The sequence below is a fragment of the Bos javanicus genome, chromosome 16 (genome assembly GCF_032452875.1).
Source record: "Bos javanicus breed banteng chromosome 16, ARS-OSU_banteng_1.0, whole genome shotgun sequence".
Taxonomy (NCBI): Eukaryota; Metazoa; Chordata; class Mammalia; order Artiodactyla; family Bovidae; genus Bos; species Bos javanicus.
The window spans coordinates 69955104-69970697 of record NC_083883.1 but is presented as its reverse complement, the minus strand read 5'-3'; the positions used below and the strand labels follow the sequence as shown (position 1 = coordinate 69970697).

Genomic DNA, 15594 nt, shown 5'->3' with positions numbered 1-15594 from the left:
TCCAAAGGAGAAAACTCTGTTAGGGGCATGTCTCTTGAGAAGCTACACAGGCTTTCTTGAACCAGAGAAACAAACAGTATATTCCCGTCATATTACTGTTTCTAAGGCCAAAATTGTCTGCATTTAGAATTCCGACAGTGAGGGAAGAAATGGTTTCAGGATAGGTTCTTTGGGACTTTTGCCCTTGAGAAAAGGAAGGAGAACAGCGAAAGGTGACTAGACCCCTTTAGACGGCTTGCGTTGATACTTCAGCCCTGAAATGAACCCTAGAATGTCTGCTCTTGTATCTGAAAGAGCGAAAGCCAGCTCAGCGTGGTGGCGTGTGAGGCTTCACCCCAGCGGCTGCCACGAGAACACGGCACCAGAACATGAGTTAGGTCAGGTCTTCTGCCTTTGGGCAGCTCCCCTGCCTTCGTGAGAAAGATAGCCAGCGGTCTATTTTGAGCTTGGTTACTTCATACTTCTTCCCTGGTGGCTCAGAGGTAAAGAATCCACCTGCCAATGTAGGAGTTTGATCCCTGGGTCAGAAAAATCCCCTGGAAAAGGAAAGGGCAACCACTCCAGTATTCTTGCCTGGGAAATCCCATGGGCAGAGGAGCCCGGTAGGCTGCAGTCAGACACGACTGAGCGACTGAAACATCAACAACAAAGTGTTGAGAACAGTGTCTGGGGCATTTGTTTATTTCCTAGGGCCTGATTCCCTGTGCATGACTTGCCAGGGAGCCAGGTGGGCCAGAAAGGAGGGTGGAGATGACCCTTCCTGCAGACAAGACAGGAAACCCCTGCATGTCCGGCCCCAGGCCAGCCACACCCTTCACCGAGACTTCTAGCTGTGGCTTCCCCAGACACAGCAACCTGGGGCGGTTCTTCTGCACCATTTCCAACCTCTTGTTTTTTTTTTATCTTCACGGAGCAAACAGGAGAGCGGGTTCTGGTCGTGGAGGGTTCAGGCAGGTGACCCCGGCCACCAGAGCCACTGTGCACGTGGATCTGAGTGCCCCTCTGAGTCCCAGTTTCCAGTTTTAATTGAGGGGGGGGGGGAATTCCTTTTGCTGAGAATCATATCAACATTGTGATTTCAAAGGCAGCGTTTTCAGAGATCAAGCACTCTTCCCCTGTAGTTTAGAAATTTCTGTTCTCAGAACTTTGACCTTGATATAACCAGAAGCTCAAAGCCCTCGTGTAGGCGACTGTCTGTTCCCACCGTCCCTTGTAAAGCGAGCCGCGAGCAGCAGGAGCGACCAGTGGCCCAGTTTTCCGGATGAGGAGATGGAGGTTGCAGAGAGTCAGACGGGCCCCTCTAGGTCTCTCGGGGGATCCCACACCCTCTCGGGAAGCCGGCGTCTCCCACGGTGGCGATTTCTCAACATCTGAAGACAGCATGTTAGAAATCAGCCTCTGATATAAAACCTGCTTGGCAACGCCAGCCTGTTTGTCTTGCACAGTGTCCGGTGGAGGAGCAGTTCACTGGGGGTGTTGAGTTTTGAGTCCCGCATCTAACAGGAAGGCATTTGTTGTTGTCACTCTTTATTATGTGGGGTTTTTTTGTGTGTGTGTGCTTTGTTTTTGGCTTAGATATCACTGTTTGGCATTGCAGATTTCACTTTTCAGTATTGTTCCAATTTAAGATGTTAGATCTTGTTATAAATGCATGCAGAACAACCTCTTAGACCCTGATGGCCAGCTCTTAGTTGTTTTTGTTGTTGTTGTTTTTAATGTCCTGCAAAGACGCAGTTTCCATAACTTAGCAAGTAAGTGGCCAAGGAGTTACTGAACAGTCCGTCTGCCTTCCTGAGAATGTTGGGTTTTCTCTTCTGATTGACAGTGTTGCACTGATGAATCATAGTTGTTGTCCCAATGTCATTGTGACCTACAAGGGGACCCTGGCCGAAGTCAGAGCCGTGCAGGAAATCCACCCAGGAGAGGAGGTGAGTGTGTGGCTGAGGGTGGCTGTGGCGGTGGGTACCGTCCTCGGGTCCTCTAGGTTCAGGATCAGACCTGTGGTGTGGAGTCCACACTTTCCTCTCCCTTTGGGTGCTCACCGTGTCCATCTGCGGAGGTGTTAGTCGCTCAGTTTTGTCTGACTCTTTGCGATTCCGTGGACTGTAGCCCACCAGGCTCCTCTGTCCATGGCATTCTCTACCAAGAATACTGGAGTCGGTTGTCATGCCCTTCTCCAAGGGATCTTCCCCACCCAGGGATTGAACCCAGATGTCTCTTACATCTCCTGCATTGGCAGTTGGGTTCTTTACCACTAGCACCACCTGGGAAGCTGTGGCCAAGGAAAAAAAGAAAAAAAACAAGGAAGATTAAATCAAATAAAGTTCCTCACAAAGATTTACAGAGATTTATAGAGAAACGAGACTGCCAAAATGACCATGATGAAATCTTAGAGGCTCTGAGTTCCCATTTCCAAATAATGGAATTTACTTTTGATTCATGAATTTCGGCCTGTTTTCCTTCCCCGCAAAGAGCAAAGCAACCCAGCAGTAGCTAACGAGTTACAGCTCCAGATGACACATGGTGCGTTCACATCACATCCCCTGCACATCTGCCCTTGGGACAGTTCCCTTCCTGGGGATGGAATTCAGATGGGGTGGGGAGAGGCAGTCTGTGGCCAGGGCCACCACGAGCTTCGCTCCCCAGCCTGGGGGTAGGGGGCGAGCCTGCTCAGCGATTCCCTTCTCCTGTCCTGTGCCGTGTGGTTCCATGACCACCACGTCAGGTGTCTCCCCTTGAGAACGCTGACCAGCCCTTACCAGATGTATGTTATACGTTCTTAAATCCTGATGTCCATAGCAAGACACTTGAATTTTTAGGCAATGGAATCACTTTAAATACATTTCATTTTAAATAATCTGGGTTGGGAAGATCCCCTGGAGAAGGCAACGGCTACCCACTCCAGTATTCTTGCCTGGAGAATTCCATGGACCAAGGAGCCTGACTGGGCTACAGTCCATGGCTCACAAAGAGATGGACGTGACTGAGTGACTAACACTACCGCTATTTTTTTAAGTTATATGTCTGGATATTTAGAATCTTTTCAATATGATTAGTGTGGCAAAATGATCAAAGCCTCCATTTCTCTGGGTGGTGTTCAATAAGCCACAGCTGAACTGGGACCCCAGGTCCCATGTACAGATCAGACTTGCTGTCCTGTGGGAAATGGATCTTGCAGGGGGCACCCTGTTGGGGATCAGGGTGTCTCAGTTTCTGAATGTCTTGAGGAGGCTGCCCTAGCTTCTCTTGTTAAAACAGCCAACGCCCGTCAGCCAGAACCTAAGTCCCCGGGCCCCCGGCTCGTGGACTGCCTGGAGCACGTTGTCACCTGCCTGGCTGTGTCTGGACCACGAGCAGTGATGCTGAGCGGCCTCTGTCGCCCTCTTCTGGGCCCTTCTGTCTGTTGCACCCCGTGCCCATCAGTCATTTCGAAGCGCTGAGGTGGGCTCTGGCCACCGGGCAGGACAGGCCTCCTTCCTGTGGTTTTGCCCTCCTGCTGTAACCCATCAGAAATTCACCCTCCGCCTTTAGGGGGAAGTTGCTGCTTTGGGGGTGACCTGCCCTTCAGAGGGGAGGAAGCCATTTGCTGGGGTGTCCGATGAGCCAGGGGTCTCCGTTTCTGCCCTCTGGGCGGGGGAGAGCTCAGGGCACCTGTGAGCACCCAGCTCGTGCAGGTCCCCCGCCCTGGCCTGCCTGCCAGCACCCGAGGTGACTGGCACAGTGACGGCTCTGGGACACCCATCTGTTCCGTCAGACGTCTGCCTGATGGTGTGGGACGAGCCGCCAGTGCCGTCACAGTGAGTGGATAATGGGCAGTTAAATGCCGGCCTCCTCCATATGTTCCAGGACTCACTTATAGAGACTGCTAGGAAAAAGCAAGGACAGGAGAGCTTGATGAGCCCAAAGGTATGACTTTTCCAGGTTTTCCGGCCTGGCTGGGTAAGGCAGCAGTGGGCTGGTGGCCTCCTGCACTGACCTGTCCCAGCCTGCTGACCTGACTTCCTGCTCCATCGCCAGCTGATGGCAGGATAAAGGGAAATGTGTGTGTGTGTGTGTGTGTGTGTGCGCGCGCGTGCGCGTGCGTGCATATGTGCATTCTTGCTTCCCCTCCACCCACGCAGCAGTGTGTGTGAGCCATTCCCGGTTGTGAGATAAAAGACCCCTAACAAAGGCCAAGCGGAGCCAGCGCAGGACCCATCCCAAGGCCGAGCAGACTCTTTGCCGATGGTGGCCTTTGCTTCTGTGCCCGAGACAAGGGCATCCACTGCTGGGCCAGAGCCCAGCTCGCTCTCTGCGGAGGATGGAGGCAGGGCTGCTCTGAATCCTCCAACTTACCACTTTAGGGACCCTTTGATTCTGTAAGAGGAGGTGGACAGCACTAGCGGTGCCAGGTGAAGGAGTTCAGTGTGTTAGGGTGAAGACTGTGCCGAGCTGCGGCCCTCCTCACAGTCACCATCAGGAGTGTTTGCAGAGCCAAACAGGGAGGGCACGGCGTGAGCTGGCCTGTGGCAAACAACTTTTCAGATCCCCGTAGGTTTCTATCGGGCCTCTCTGGTGTCTCAGACGGTAAAGAATCTGCCTGCAGTGCAGGAGACTGGGATTCAATCCCTGGGACCTGGAGAAGGAAATGGCAACCCACTCCAGTGTTCTTGCCTGGAGAATTCCATGGACAGGGGAGCCTGGTAGGCGGCAGTTCTTGGGGTCACAAAGAGTCTAGACATAACTGAGCAACGAATGCTTTCACTTTTTCACTTTAGGTTTTTACCAGCTACATTGACCTCCTGTACCCAACGGAAGATAGGAATGATCGGTTAAGAGATTCTTATTTCTTCACCTGTGAATGCCAGGAGTGTACCACCAAAGACAAGGTCAGCACCTTCTCCCAGCACAGATGCTGACTCGACTCTCTCGGGGCCTTTCTGCCAGGCGAGCACCCCTGCCTGAGTCGGGCGTCTCCTCCTCGTGTTTTTGAGCCTTTAAACCTGCTTTACTGGCACAGCCCAGGGGATCCAGTCAGACCAGGTCTCTGTTCCAACTTGATTCTCAGAGCTGATGAAAACATTCCCATCACATTGTACAAATAAGAGAAGGATTCGCCAAATTGCTATTTCTTTAAAAGAAATGGATGCTCCACAGAGGAGGGAGAAAGATGGGCAGTGAGGTCCACCCACAAGGAGGTAGACAGCATTCTCCAGCTTTACCACCTCTTCACCAGACTCCACAGAATTTTCTCAGACATCGTGCAGGTTATCTTGTCAGTGCCTCCCCTCCTTATTCTGTTCCCTTGACTTCATAGGTATGTGAACAGACATATTTGCCCACAGCAGACATATCGAGGCAGGTGTGGGAGCACCTAAAAAATGAATAGTTTTGTCTTTCTGTGAGTAGGTAATGAATATTGAACTTTCCTGAGACCCACTGCCTGATTCCCTTTCATTCTTTCATAACCTTAGAAGGGGCAAGCCTGTACCTCTGTGTGGGAAAATGTGCTATTTGAGAGATTTGCCCATCAGTATGGTTTCCATGGGAAGTAACCGGTGGCCATTTCCCTCAGGATAAGGCCAAGGTGGAAATCCGGAAGCTCAACGACCCCCCGAAGGCAGAAACCATCCGCGACATGGTCAGATATGCACGCAATGTCATTGAGGAGTTCCGGCGAGCCAAGCACTACAAATATATCCTTTGCAACCTTCCCGATCTTACAGGGGGCGTTGGCGAGCTGGGCACCGGAAGCAGGAGAAGGGTGGGTTTCTGAGTATTGAAGGCAGGACGTTTCCTATCAAAGGATGGCCAGGTGAAGACTTCCTGGCCATCCACGACCTGTAGTCAGCTATGTCAGTGTTTCACAATGTTGCCCTTATCTTATTTCTCTTTGTTGGACTAGTTTGCTCAGGAGCTCATCCTGGTGGAAGGCTTTTATTTTCTAAAAGTGGAGAACAGTTCCTTGAAGACCCTCACTGATTGGGTATCTTCCTTTGGGCAAGGCACCTTACTGAGGGTTTTGCTGTGTAACAGGTGGAAACAGGCTTATAGGTAGCAGGTCATTTGCCCAGGGCACGCTGTTCAGCAGGGCAGGGTTTTGCCCCAGGTTTGCCAGCACAATCCATATTTTTAACCACTATATTGTAGCGTTTTCTTGGGTTAGATTTGTACTGAAGACGGAAAACCAGTGAAAGGAAATTAAAGTCACTTTTTTTTTTTTTTTTCTGAGCGTAAGTAAGAAAGAACTTTGCCGTGTTGGAGAATGTTTCCTTAAGAGCTTTAGCAAAAGTTCCCAGCTTGGGTGAGGATTTAGATTTAAACAGAAGATTGAAGATTTTTTTTTTTATTCTAATCAACACTGTTCACAGCGGAAGGAAGGCTGTGTTCCCTGTGGCTAAAATTCTTTAGTTGTGTTTAACAGCTGAGGTCTTCCGTTTTTCCTAGTTTTTTTTCCTTCCAGAAAAATATATGGGTCCTTTCACTTGCTTGGCTTTCTGTAATTTACTTTTTCGGAGGTGTAGCTGGGGGTGGAGTGGACAAAACAGTAACTCCTTGCCCCATTTCCACCGCCCCACGCCTGCCCCCCGCCGCCAGCCCTTGGGAAGCCTCCTCCGGAACTGCCAGGCCTGTCGGTTCCTTGACTCCACAGCACCCCCTAGTGAGCTGCTGGAGATCTGCGAGCTCAGCCAGGAGAAGATGAGCTGCGTGTTCGAGGACAGTAACGTGTACATGCTTCACATGATGTACCAGGCCATGGGCGTCTGCTTGTACATGCAGGACTGGGAGGGAGCCCTGCGGTACGGACAGAAAATCATCCAGCCCTACAGGTGACTGCACTGGCTCTTCCCATCAGCATAGCTCAGAGTAGAGTTGGGTGGTTTGGAACGCGTCCCTTGGCCATTCTGTCTATATGCTCCCATGTTGGAGCGGGCTGGGAGCAGCTTTCTCTCCTCTCCATGACATCTGCAGGTGCATGCTCAGGGTGCTTCCCCTGGGCCCAGCCTGTGCCCTCCACCACCCGGAAGAGACACCCAGGGAGGCAGGTTGAGGTGACACCGGGTAGCGGGGGGAGGGCTGGGGCAGGATCCCTCCTAGGACCCGTCCCGGATGCTCTGTTCATTGGAGTTAATTCAAACCAGTGTGAAAAAGCCACCGGCTGGTTTCTCCTTCTTGCTGTGCCTTTTAAGTTAAATGGTACTGAGTAATTGGTTAGCGGTGGCCTCAGAAACGCTTTTTTGTTTCCCATCTCCTTCTTTTGCTTTTTTAAAAGTGCAGCCTCAGTTTGCACCAGCTTCTCTGGTGGCTCAGATGGTAAAGAATCCACCTGCAATGCGGGAGAATTGGGTTCGACCCGTAGGTTGGGAAGATCCCCTGGAGGAGGGCATGGCAACCCACTCCACAATTGTTGCCTAGAGAATCCCAAAGACAGAGGAGCCTGGAGGGCTGTGCAGTCCATGGGGTCGCAAAGAGTCAAACACAACTGAGCAACTTTCACTCACTCATTCAGTTTGCAAATGAGGAAACTCTGGGACTGCTGGTTGCGATTATTTAATATTCTCCCATAGATTTGATTAAAGTAAGTTGGATTTTAACCTGTAGTAATAATGAATGTTAATCATGGGAAGGTTTCCTGTCGAGAGGGTTAGTAAACCTTAAGGTGGGTGACAGGAGGTGGCTCTGACTAGCTGCTTCAGGGCCGGGCTGACCTAGATCAGATCACTGGGGTGCTTGTTAAACACATTTATGTTAAACTTCAGAGTCTCTTCAAGACCAAGCGGCTTCGAGTCTCTTGGCATCACACCTGAAATCTCTGTGTCAGAGGCACCCTGGTGCTTTTGCTTAGCCCTCAGTACCCCTTCAGGTTCTAAGATCAGGGCTGTAACTGTCTAATCTGAATCTCCACTGCCCACTTGGCCCTCCACTTACCCCACAGTGCTGTGATAAGCCAGCAGGGGGAGCCCACGGGGCAGCCAGCTCTTAAAATCTGCTCCTGGAAACAGAATTTGATCCTATGGGGATAATCTCACAGCCTGTCCTTCCTGAGATGGGTGAGGAAGTCCATGCACACTTCCCTCCTTGAGATCTGTAGGGGGAGAGAGAACTTGCATGAATCTTGGCCTTGTGGTTGCTCTCCCAGCAGGGCTTGCCATGCTCCACCCTCTCTTAGCTTTAGGGAGGCCCTCTGGGGAGGCCCAGCCCTGCCTTCCCTGGGTCACTGTACCGTGCTTAGTGGCTCAGTTGTGTCTGACTCTCTGCGACCCCATGGACTGCAGCCCACCAGGCTCCTCTGTCTATGAAATTCTCTAGGCAAGAATACTGGAGTGGGTTGCCAGTCCCTTCTCCAGGGGATCTTCCCAGTCTAGGGATCAAAGCCAGGTCTCCCGCATTGCAGGTGGATTATTTACTGACTGAGTCACCAGGGAAGTCCAAGAATCCTGGAGTGGGTAGCCTATCCCTTCTCCAGGGGATCTTCCCAATCTAGGGATCAAAGCCAGGTCTCCCGCATTGCAGGTGGATTATTTACTGACTGAGTCACCAGGGAAGTCCAAGAATCCTGGAGTGGGTAGCTTATCCCTTCTCCAGGGGATCTTCCCAACCCAGGAATCCAACCAGGGTCTCCTGCATTGCAGGCATATTCTTTACCAGCTGAGCGACCAGGGAAGAATTTGGTACTGTGGGGATCCCCAGGGATTCCACATGCCTGGGAATACAGCTTGAATGTGTCTATGGACTTTGAGGACACTGCAGGTAGAACAGACGAGCCTGTAAATAAACACCTCCAGCTCCTACCTCCCCACCCCCAAAAGCCTCCTAGGCTCTGTTCATAGGGAGATGGCTCTTTCCTAGGCAGGCCTATCAGTCAGCCTTCAGTTGAAACCAGAAAGAGAAGACCTCCTGTATACAAAGCCCTCTCTTGGGCAATGGAGAAAAGAAGTAGGAAGTATGCCTTTAGAGAGCTTATAATTTTGCTAAACCAAATGATAATCATAGAGTGTGACAGCAAGCTGAGGTCTTGATTCACTGGTGTGTGTGTATCTTTAAGGATACTGTCTTTTTAACGTGAGGGGATAGTCATAAAGAGGGAGTTTACCTTTTTTTTTTTGCTGTGCTGGGTCTTCATTGCGGTGTGCAAGCCTTCTCTAGTTGTGGCATGTGGGTTCTCTAGTTGAGGCACATAAGCTTAGCTGCCCCAAGACATGCGGGATGTTACTTCCCCGACCAGAGATCAAATCTGCGTCCCATGTGTTGGAAGGTAGATTCCTAACCACTGGACCATCAAGGAAGTCCCAGGGATTTATTTTAAAAGACGTTTTTCCCAATGCCTGCAGCAGGTGCACCTAAAACAAAAATCTGAGGCTAGGATTGAATTTGTGTTTATTCGTGTCTTTATGTAGGATCTCCCCTGTAGATTTTATGTGGTATTTCAGAAGCACACAAACTGCCTAAAAGGAAGTGCATCCACAATGAGTAGGCAGGGTTGAACCATCCATGTCTTCCACCAGCCCCTGCCAGGGTCTGGAGGAGCCTGGTTGCTGTGGACAGGGCGCCCATCAGCTGGGCAGCCACAGCTCACTGTGTCTGGCCTGTGGACCCTCGGAAGCTGTGACAAGGTGGCCTGTTGTCTTCTCTTTTTCCAGTAAGCACTACCCTCTGTACTCCCTCAACGTGGCCTCCATGTGGCTGAAGCTAGGAAGACTGTACATGGGCCTGGAGAACAAAGCTGCTGGGGAGAGAGCCCTGAAGAAGGTGCGTGTGTGATGCAGCTGGGCTGCCCCATGCCTGGCACTTCCCTTCCTGCGGGACGTGGGTGACTGATAGAGCCACAGAGAATGACCAGCCCTGGGCCACCCTCCGGCCATAGGAGTGGGCAAAGGTGGGTGTGCAGGCGGCCGGGGACCAAGTAATTGTGCCTTTGGCAGGTTTGCGTCCTGACGCTCCTGTTGAGAAAGGTACATCCACATTGTGGCTGCAGGCTCACAGCTGTGAAGGGGGTACTGCCTCTGTCCCCTGGGAAGCCATGGAAGTGCTAAATATGACCATGCTAAGAGGCCAGCATTATTAAAATGTCTTTTCTGATCCACTATAACAGATAAAAAGGGGAAAAAAAAAAAAGGCCAAGGATAGGTCAGAAGACTGTGGTGAAGGAATTCTCCAAATTTCTGCTCTTTGAGGTTTATAGATTCATGATGCCCAGTTGTGGTGAAGTCAAGGCATTTGGGCCTGGAGAGGCCCTCAGTGTGAGAATTAATGCTTTTGTAGTTTTTAAAATGAACTTAATAATCATTGACAGTGTTCATTGAATACGGTTACATGCCAGGACCTTCATGTGGTCCTTTTCTTTTATTTCCCGAAAAAAAAAAAAAAAATGAGATAGGCTTTCCCAGTGAAAAAATTGAGATTCAAGCAGGTTAAGTAATTTGTTGAGGGTACATGGTGAGGTTCTCATTCAAACTGGGGTCTTTCTGAGTTGAAAGCTTCAAGTCTCCCCTCTCACACTGGGACTAACACACAGGGAGAACCAAGACCCTGGGTGCGGTGTTTGCCAGCTGCCCTGTGCCCAGTGGGTGAGAGTGCCAGGCCGTGCCCCGTATCTTACAGAAGCACAGTCACCATCCTGAGTATCGCTTCTCATTGCTCTTTCTATGGATGTCAATAACTGATGAAATACAATTGTTGGGATAGTCGTTATTTACGGAGAAGCCAAAAGTTGACCAACTATAACCTTTGGGACAGTCTCTTTGTGCCACTAAGAGAAACACCTTTGTAAAAGTTGGGGTTGTGGACTAGGCCTGGACGCCGAACCCTCCAGATTCCCCAAACCTCCCCAGTACACTATACAGGAAGATGGAATACGGTCCCACATGGTGGAAGGAAGTGCCAGGGCCGACCCAGCCTGGACGTGGGAGTTAAAGATCAAATATTCCGGTTTTGAACCACGGAATTGGTTTTTCTAAGACGATGTTTATTGCCTCAGTGAGGTTGGAGGAACATTAAGCAGTTAGGTCTCAGTTGCAGAGTAAGTAAACTGATGGCAGATTCCTGAAGGATAGAGTGGATCTGAGGAAGGAACATGAGTCCTGAGGTGAATGCAGGGGGTGAGGAGAGACATTTAAGTCACGTGATTCCTGAAGGCTTGCACTCCTGCTGGTTTGACATCTAGGAAGAGAATAGTAACAGAAAGGAAGGCCGGTCAACAGTCGCAAGCCGTCAAAAATTCCCTGTTTGAGGGAATGGGAATAATTTAAGTTTTTCTCTTTGTGAATAATACTTTTGAACACAGAAGAGCAAGATAAATTATTATGGATTACATTAGATATGTAATTCCTATATGCCAGACACTGTTCTAAACACTTGATGTATATCAACAACTCTGAGAGGGAGGTATTACCCGTGTTTTATTTTACAGATGAGGAAACTGAGGCACAGAGTAGTTAAGTAAATTGCCCAAGGTCATACAGCTAGGAAGGATGGAGCCACACACTCTCTCTCATTTGAAAGAAACCTTATTAAATATATTCTCTCTGGATTCCTCATATGAAGCTTGTGCCTATTTTTAGGTTTTTAAAGAATACATAAAAAGACGTAAGCATACACTTTTCGAAAGGGAAAAACGATTTAGTCATGTCTTACGCATTAGTGATGTACACTAAAATCAGAAAGGTTTGTCCCTAAATCATTTCTCTATCATTTCTTCAGCTACTGAAGAATGTTTTCCTCAGCAATAGAGACTGGATGACTAGATATGAGACAATCTTGTCTTTTTCCTTTTTTTAAAAAAAAAAAAGCCAGACTGGAGGAGAACACAGGCTCTGAAAACCACTTAGTATCCTGCACCTTCAAGCAGAGAAGTCTAGCCTGAATGAAAGTCAGCCTAGGGGAGGGACAGAGGGGCTGGCTTCAAACTCTCAACCTGTTCCTCTGTCTCCTAGGCCATCGCCATCATGGAAGTAGCTCATGGCAAAGACCATCCGTACATTTCTGAGATCAAACAGGAAATTGAAAGCCACTGAAACTATGCCGACATTTTAGTTTTTGTTTAAATCCTAGTGCAGAAACCTTCAAGGATTTGACTATTTCAAATCATTCACGTCACGCCAGCATTTCTGTAAACTCACCGAATGAAAACATAACTTGCACTTAAACCTTACACGTGGCTTACTTGGACATGGATCTTAATCTTTGACCTAAAATATCAAATGCATTTTTGAATGCTTTTTTTTTCCCCCTAAGAGATAATGGCATGGTTTCATATATTATATTTCAGACAGACTGTGTCCGAAGATTTAAAGCTGTAGTTATTTTTCCCTTCACGACTACTGTAATGTTCTGAACAAACATGAATGATGAAAGAGAATAAAAAACATAATCATATTTGAAGTTTGTGTTTTCCTCTGTTGGATGAAAGTGAAAGTTGCTTAGTCATGTTCGATTCTTTGCCACCCCATGGACTGTAGCCCACCGGGCTTCTCTGTGGAATTCTCCAGGCAAGAATACTGGAATGGGTTGCTATTCCCTCCACCAGGGGACCTTCCCAACCAAGAGACCGAGCCCACGTCTCCCACATTTCAGGCAAATTCTCTACCATCTGAGTAACGAAGGAAGCCCCCTCTGTTGGTTGGGGGAACATCAGACACATCACTAGATGGACAAAAGTCCATGTAGTCAAAGCTATGGTTTTTCCAGTAGTCATGTACGGATGTGAGAGCTGGACCATAAAGAAGGCTGAGCTCTGAAAAATTGATGCTTGTGAACTGTGGTGCTGGAGAAGACTCTTGAAAGTCCCTTGGACAGCAAGGAGATCAAACCAGTCAATCCCAAAGGAAATCAACCGTGAATATTCATTGGAAAGACTAATGCTGAAGCTGAAGCTTCAATACTTTGGCCACCTGCTGCAAAGAGCCGACTCATTGGAAAAAGACCCTGATGCTGGGAAGGATTCAGGGCAGGAAGAGAGGAGGACGACAGCAGATGAGCTGGTTGGATGGCATCACTGATGCAACGGACATCATGAGTTTGAGCAAACTCCAGGAGATTGTGAAGGACAGGGAAGCCTGGTATGCTGCAGTCCATGGGGTCACAAAGAGTCAGATGACACTTAGTGACTGAACAACCAGTGTATTTTTCATTTCAGTTATTGTATTCTTTATCTCTGGTTTTCTTTCTTTTCTAATTTTTTGTTAAAAACTTGTAACTTCTTGCTCTGTGCACCCATTCTTCTCCCGAGTTCTTTACAGTCATTACTCTGAACACTTTCTCTGGTAGATTGCCTATCTCCACTTCACTTAGTTCTTCTGGCGTCTTCGTCTGGTTCCTTTGTCTGGAACATCTTCCTCTGCCACCTCATTTTGTCTGAATTGCTGTTTATATTTTATGGTATGGTAGCTTAGTTACGTTTCTCAACCCTGGAGAAGTGGCCCTCTGTAGGAGACGTCCTCTGATTCCCAGCAGAACACTCCCCGTCTCGTTGCCCAAGCTGTATGCTCTAGGAGTTCCCCCTAAGAGGGCTGCATGTATCCTTCTTTTGGGGGGCTATGTGGATGGTCTGCTAAGTTTGGCCCCAAGTCTGTTTGGTTGTCATCCCTGCCTTGGATGGATGCTGCTGGTTAGTGGGGCCTGGTCTTGAGGCAGCTGGCCATGGAACCCTTGTGGGCCTTGGGCTGGTGCTGGCTCACTGGTGGGCAGAGTCAGGGCCCAGAAGCCGCCAGGGCTGTTGCCTGGCCCCTGGTGGGTGACGCCAGGCCCTGGATTTAGTGCTGGCCTACCGGCAGGCAGAGCTGGGTCCTGGGGTTTGGCTACGGGGCTCGGAGACCTCAGTGCTGTTGTTGGATTGCTGGCAGGGCCGGGGGAGACCCAGTTCCTGGGTCTGGCTACTGGAGACTCACTGGAGACCGGTTACTGACACGGTTGGGTGGGGTCTGGGTGTCTGAAAGCTTGTGTTGCCCTGCTCGTGGGCAGTGTCAGGGACCCTCCAGGGGAGGGTCTGGTCTCTCTTTTGGGTGAACTCAATCCACTGCAAGACTGTGGTTTTCTCTGGTGTGGTGTCTGCCCCCTGGTGAGGAAGGCGGGTCTGGAGGCTAGAGCAGGGCTGGGGCCTGTCCGCGGGCGGATGGAGGTGGGTGCTGGACTCCCGGTGGGCAGGGCCCGGTCTAAAGGTGTGTCGAGAGGTGGCTGTGGGCTCAGGAAGCTTCTAGGCAGCCTGTGTACTAAAGAATGAGGCTGGGTCACTTCCCCAGTTAGCTGGTTGGCCCGAGGCAGCCCAGCGCTGGCCCCTACAGGCTGTTGGGTGGGGCCCAGTTCTGGCACTAAGCTGGAGGGAGGTTCCCACGATGGCACCTCCCCCAATGTCCATGTGGTAGAATGCCCCTCAGTATGGCTGCCGCCAGTGTCTATATCTGCAGGATAAGCCACGGCCATCCCTGCCTCTCAAGACCTGCAGCTAAGTGCCGCCCAGGCTCCTATCAAATTGCTGCTTTTTGCTGGGTCCCGAAGTGCGAGAGGTTTTGCGTGCACCCTTTAAGAGTGAAGTCTCTGTTTCCCCCAGTCCTGTGTGGGGCTGCTGAAATTAAGCCCCATGGGCCTTCAAAGCCAAGTGCTCTGGAGGCTTATCCGCCTAGTGCAGGACCCCCAGGCGGGAGATGGGGGGCTCAGACCCCTCACTCCTGTGGGAGAACCACTGCAGTCGAGTTCTTTCCCAGTTTGTGGGTCACCCCGGGACCCAGGGAGTGTGGCACTTGATGATCTGCCCCTGCTGCCCCTTCTCGCTGCGGTTCCTTCTCTCGTGTCTTTAGTTGTAGATCTTTGCTGGTGGGATCCAGCTTGCTCATCAGTGGTGGTGCTCCAGACAGTTGTCATTTTGGGGGTGTTTGTGAGAGGAGGGGAGCTGAGGCTCTGAGGATCCCCTATCAGCTTTTCTTTTCAAACACAGTGTCATTTTTCTTTTGAAGACGTAGCATTGTCTTGTTGCCATGGTCAGCTTCTATGCAGAGACCCGTGTGTTTAGTGAAGTTTGCTTGCATCTCCTGTCACCCCATGTGGCTTATGGTGCCTCCCATCTTCATGACGTGAAACAAGCCGGGACGCCTCTGTGGGTGAGTGACTCCTTGTACAGTGACAGGGTTCAAAAGTGGGTTAGTCGCTGAAGTGGTTATAGCCCTGTTACTCAACGAAGAGACATGAAGTGTCCACCCACATCACTAGGGGCTCCCTGTGAGACTCTATGGCAGTTGATCAGTTGGCTGAAAATACGGGCCAGGGCTGTGCTCTGCCCTGCTCAGTCATGTCCGACTCTTTGTGACCCCCTGGACTGCAGCCCACCAGGCTCCTCTGTCCATGGGATTCTCCAGGCAAGAATACTGGAGTGGGTAGCCATGCCCTCCTCCAGGGGATCTTCCCGACCCAGGGATCGAATCCACGTCTCTTGTGTCTCCTGCATCGGCAGGCAGATTATTTACCACTGCACCACCTGGGAAGCCATTGTTTAAAGAGATGAGTCATGCTGTTAATAAACTTGAAAGACAAAAACAAGAATCTGGGTTTTCTATAACAGCCTCTGCCTGTCTTTTCTCTGACAGATTGGGATCTGAATAAATGGCAGTGGGGTGGGGCAGCACA

At 50.1% G+C, this 15594-nt stretch overlaps 1 protein-coding gene across 2 annotated transcripts in view; it reads left to right on the top strand.

Moving 5' to 3' along the window:
- SMYD2 (SET and MYND domain containing 2) overlaps window positions 1–12354 on the top strand; it is a 53427-nt gene extending 41073 nt beyond the window's left edge. For both annotated transcript variants that reach the window (XM_061383517.1, XM_061383518.1), the window contains exons 7-12: window positions 1826–1928; window positions 4758–4868; window positions 5555–5675; window positions 6635–6809; window positions 9621–9729; window positions 11913–12354. In XM_061383517.1, coding sequence (XP_061239501.1) covers window positions 1826–1928; window positions 4758–4868; window positions 5555–5675; window positions 6635–6809; window positions 9621–9729; window positions 11913–11993 — 700 coding nt within the window. In that variant the 3' untranslated portion in view covers window positions 11994–12354. The remainder of the gene's footprint in view (window positions 1–1825; window positions 1929–4757; window positions 4869–5554; window positions 5676–6634; window positions 6810–9620; window positions 9730–11912) is intronic.
- Window positions 12355–15594: the final 3240 nt, after the last annotated feature.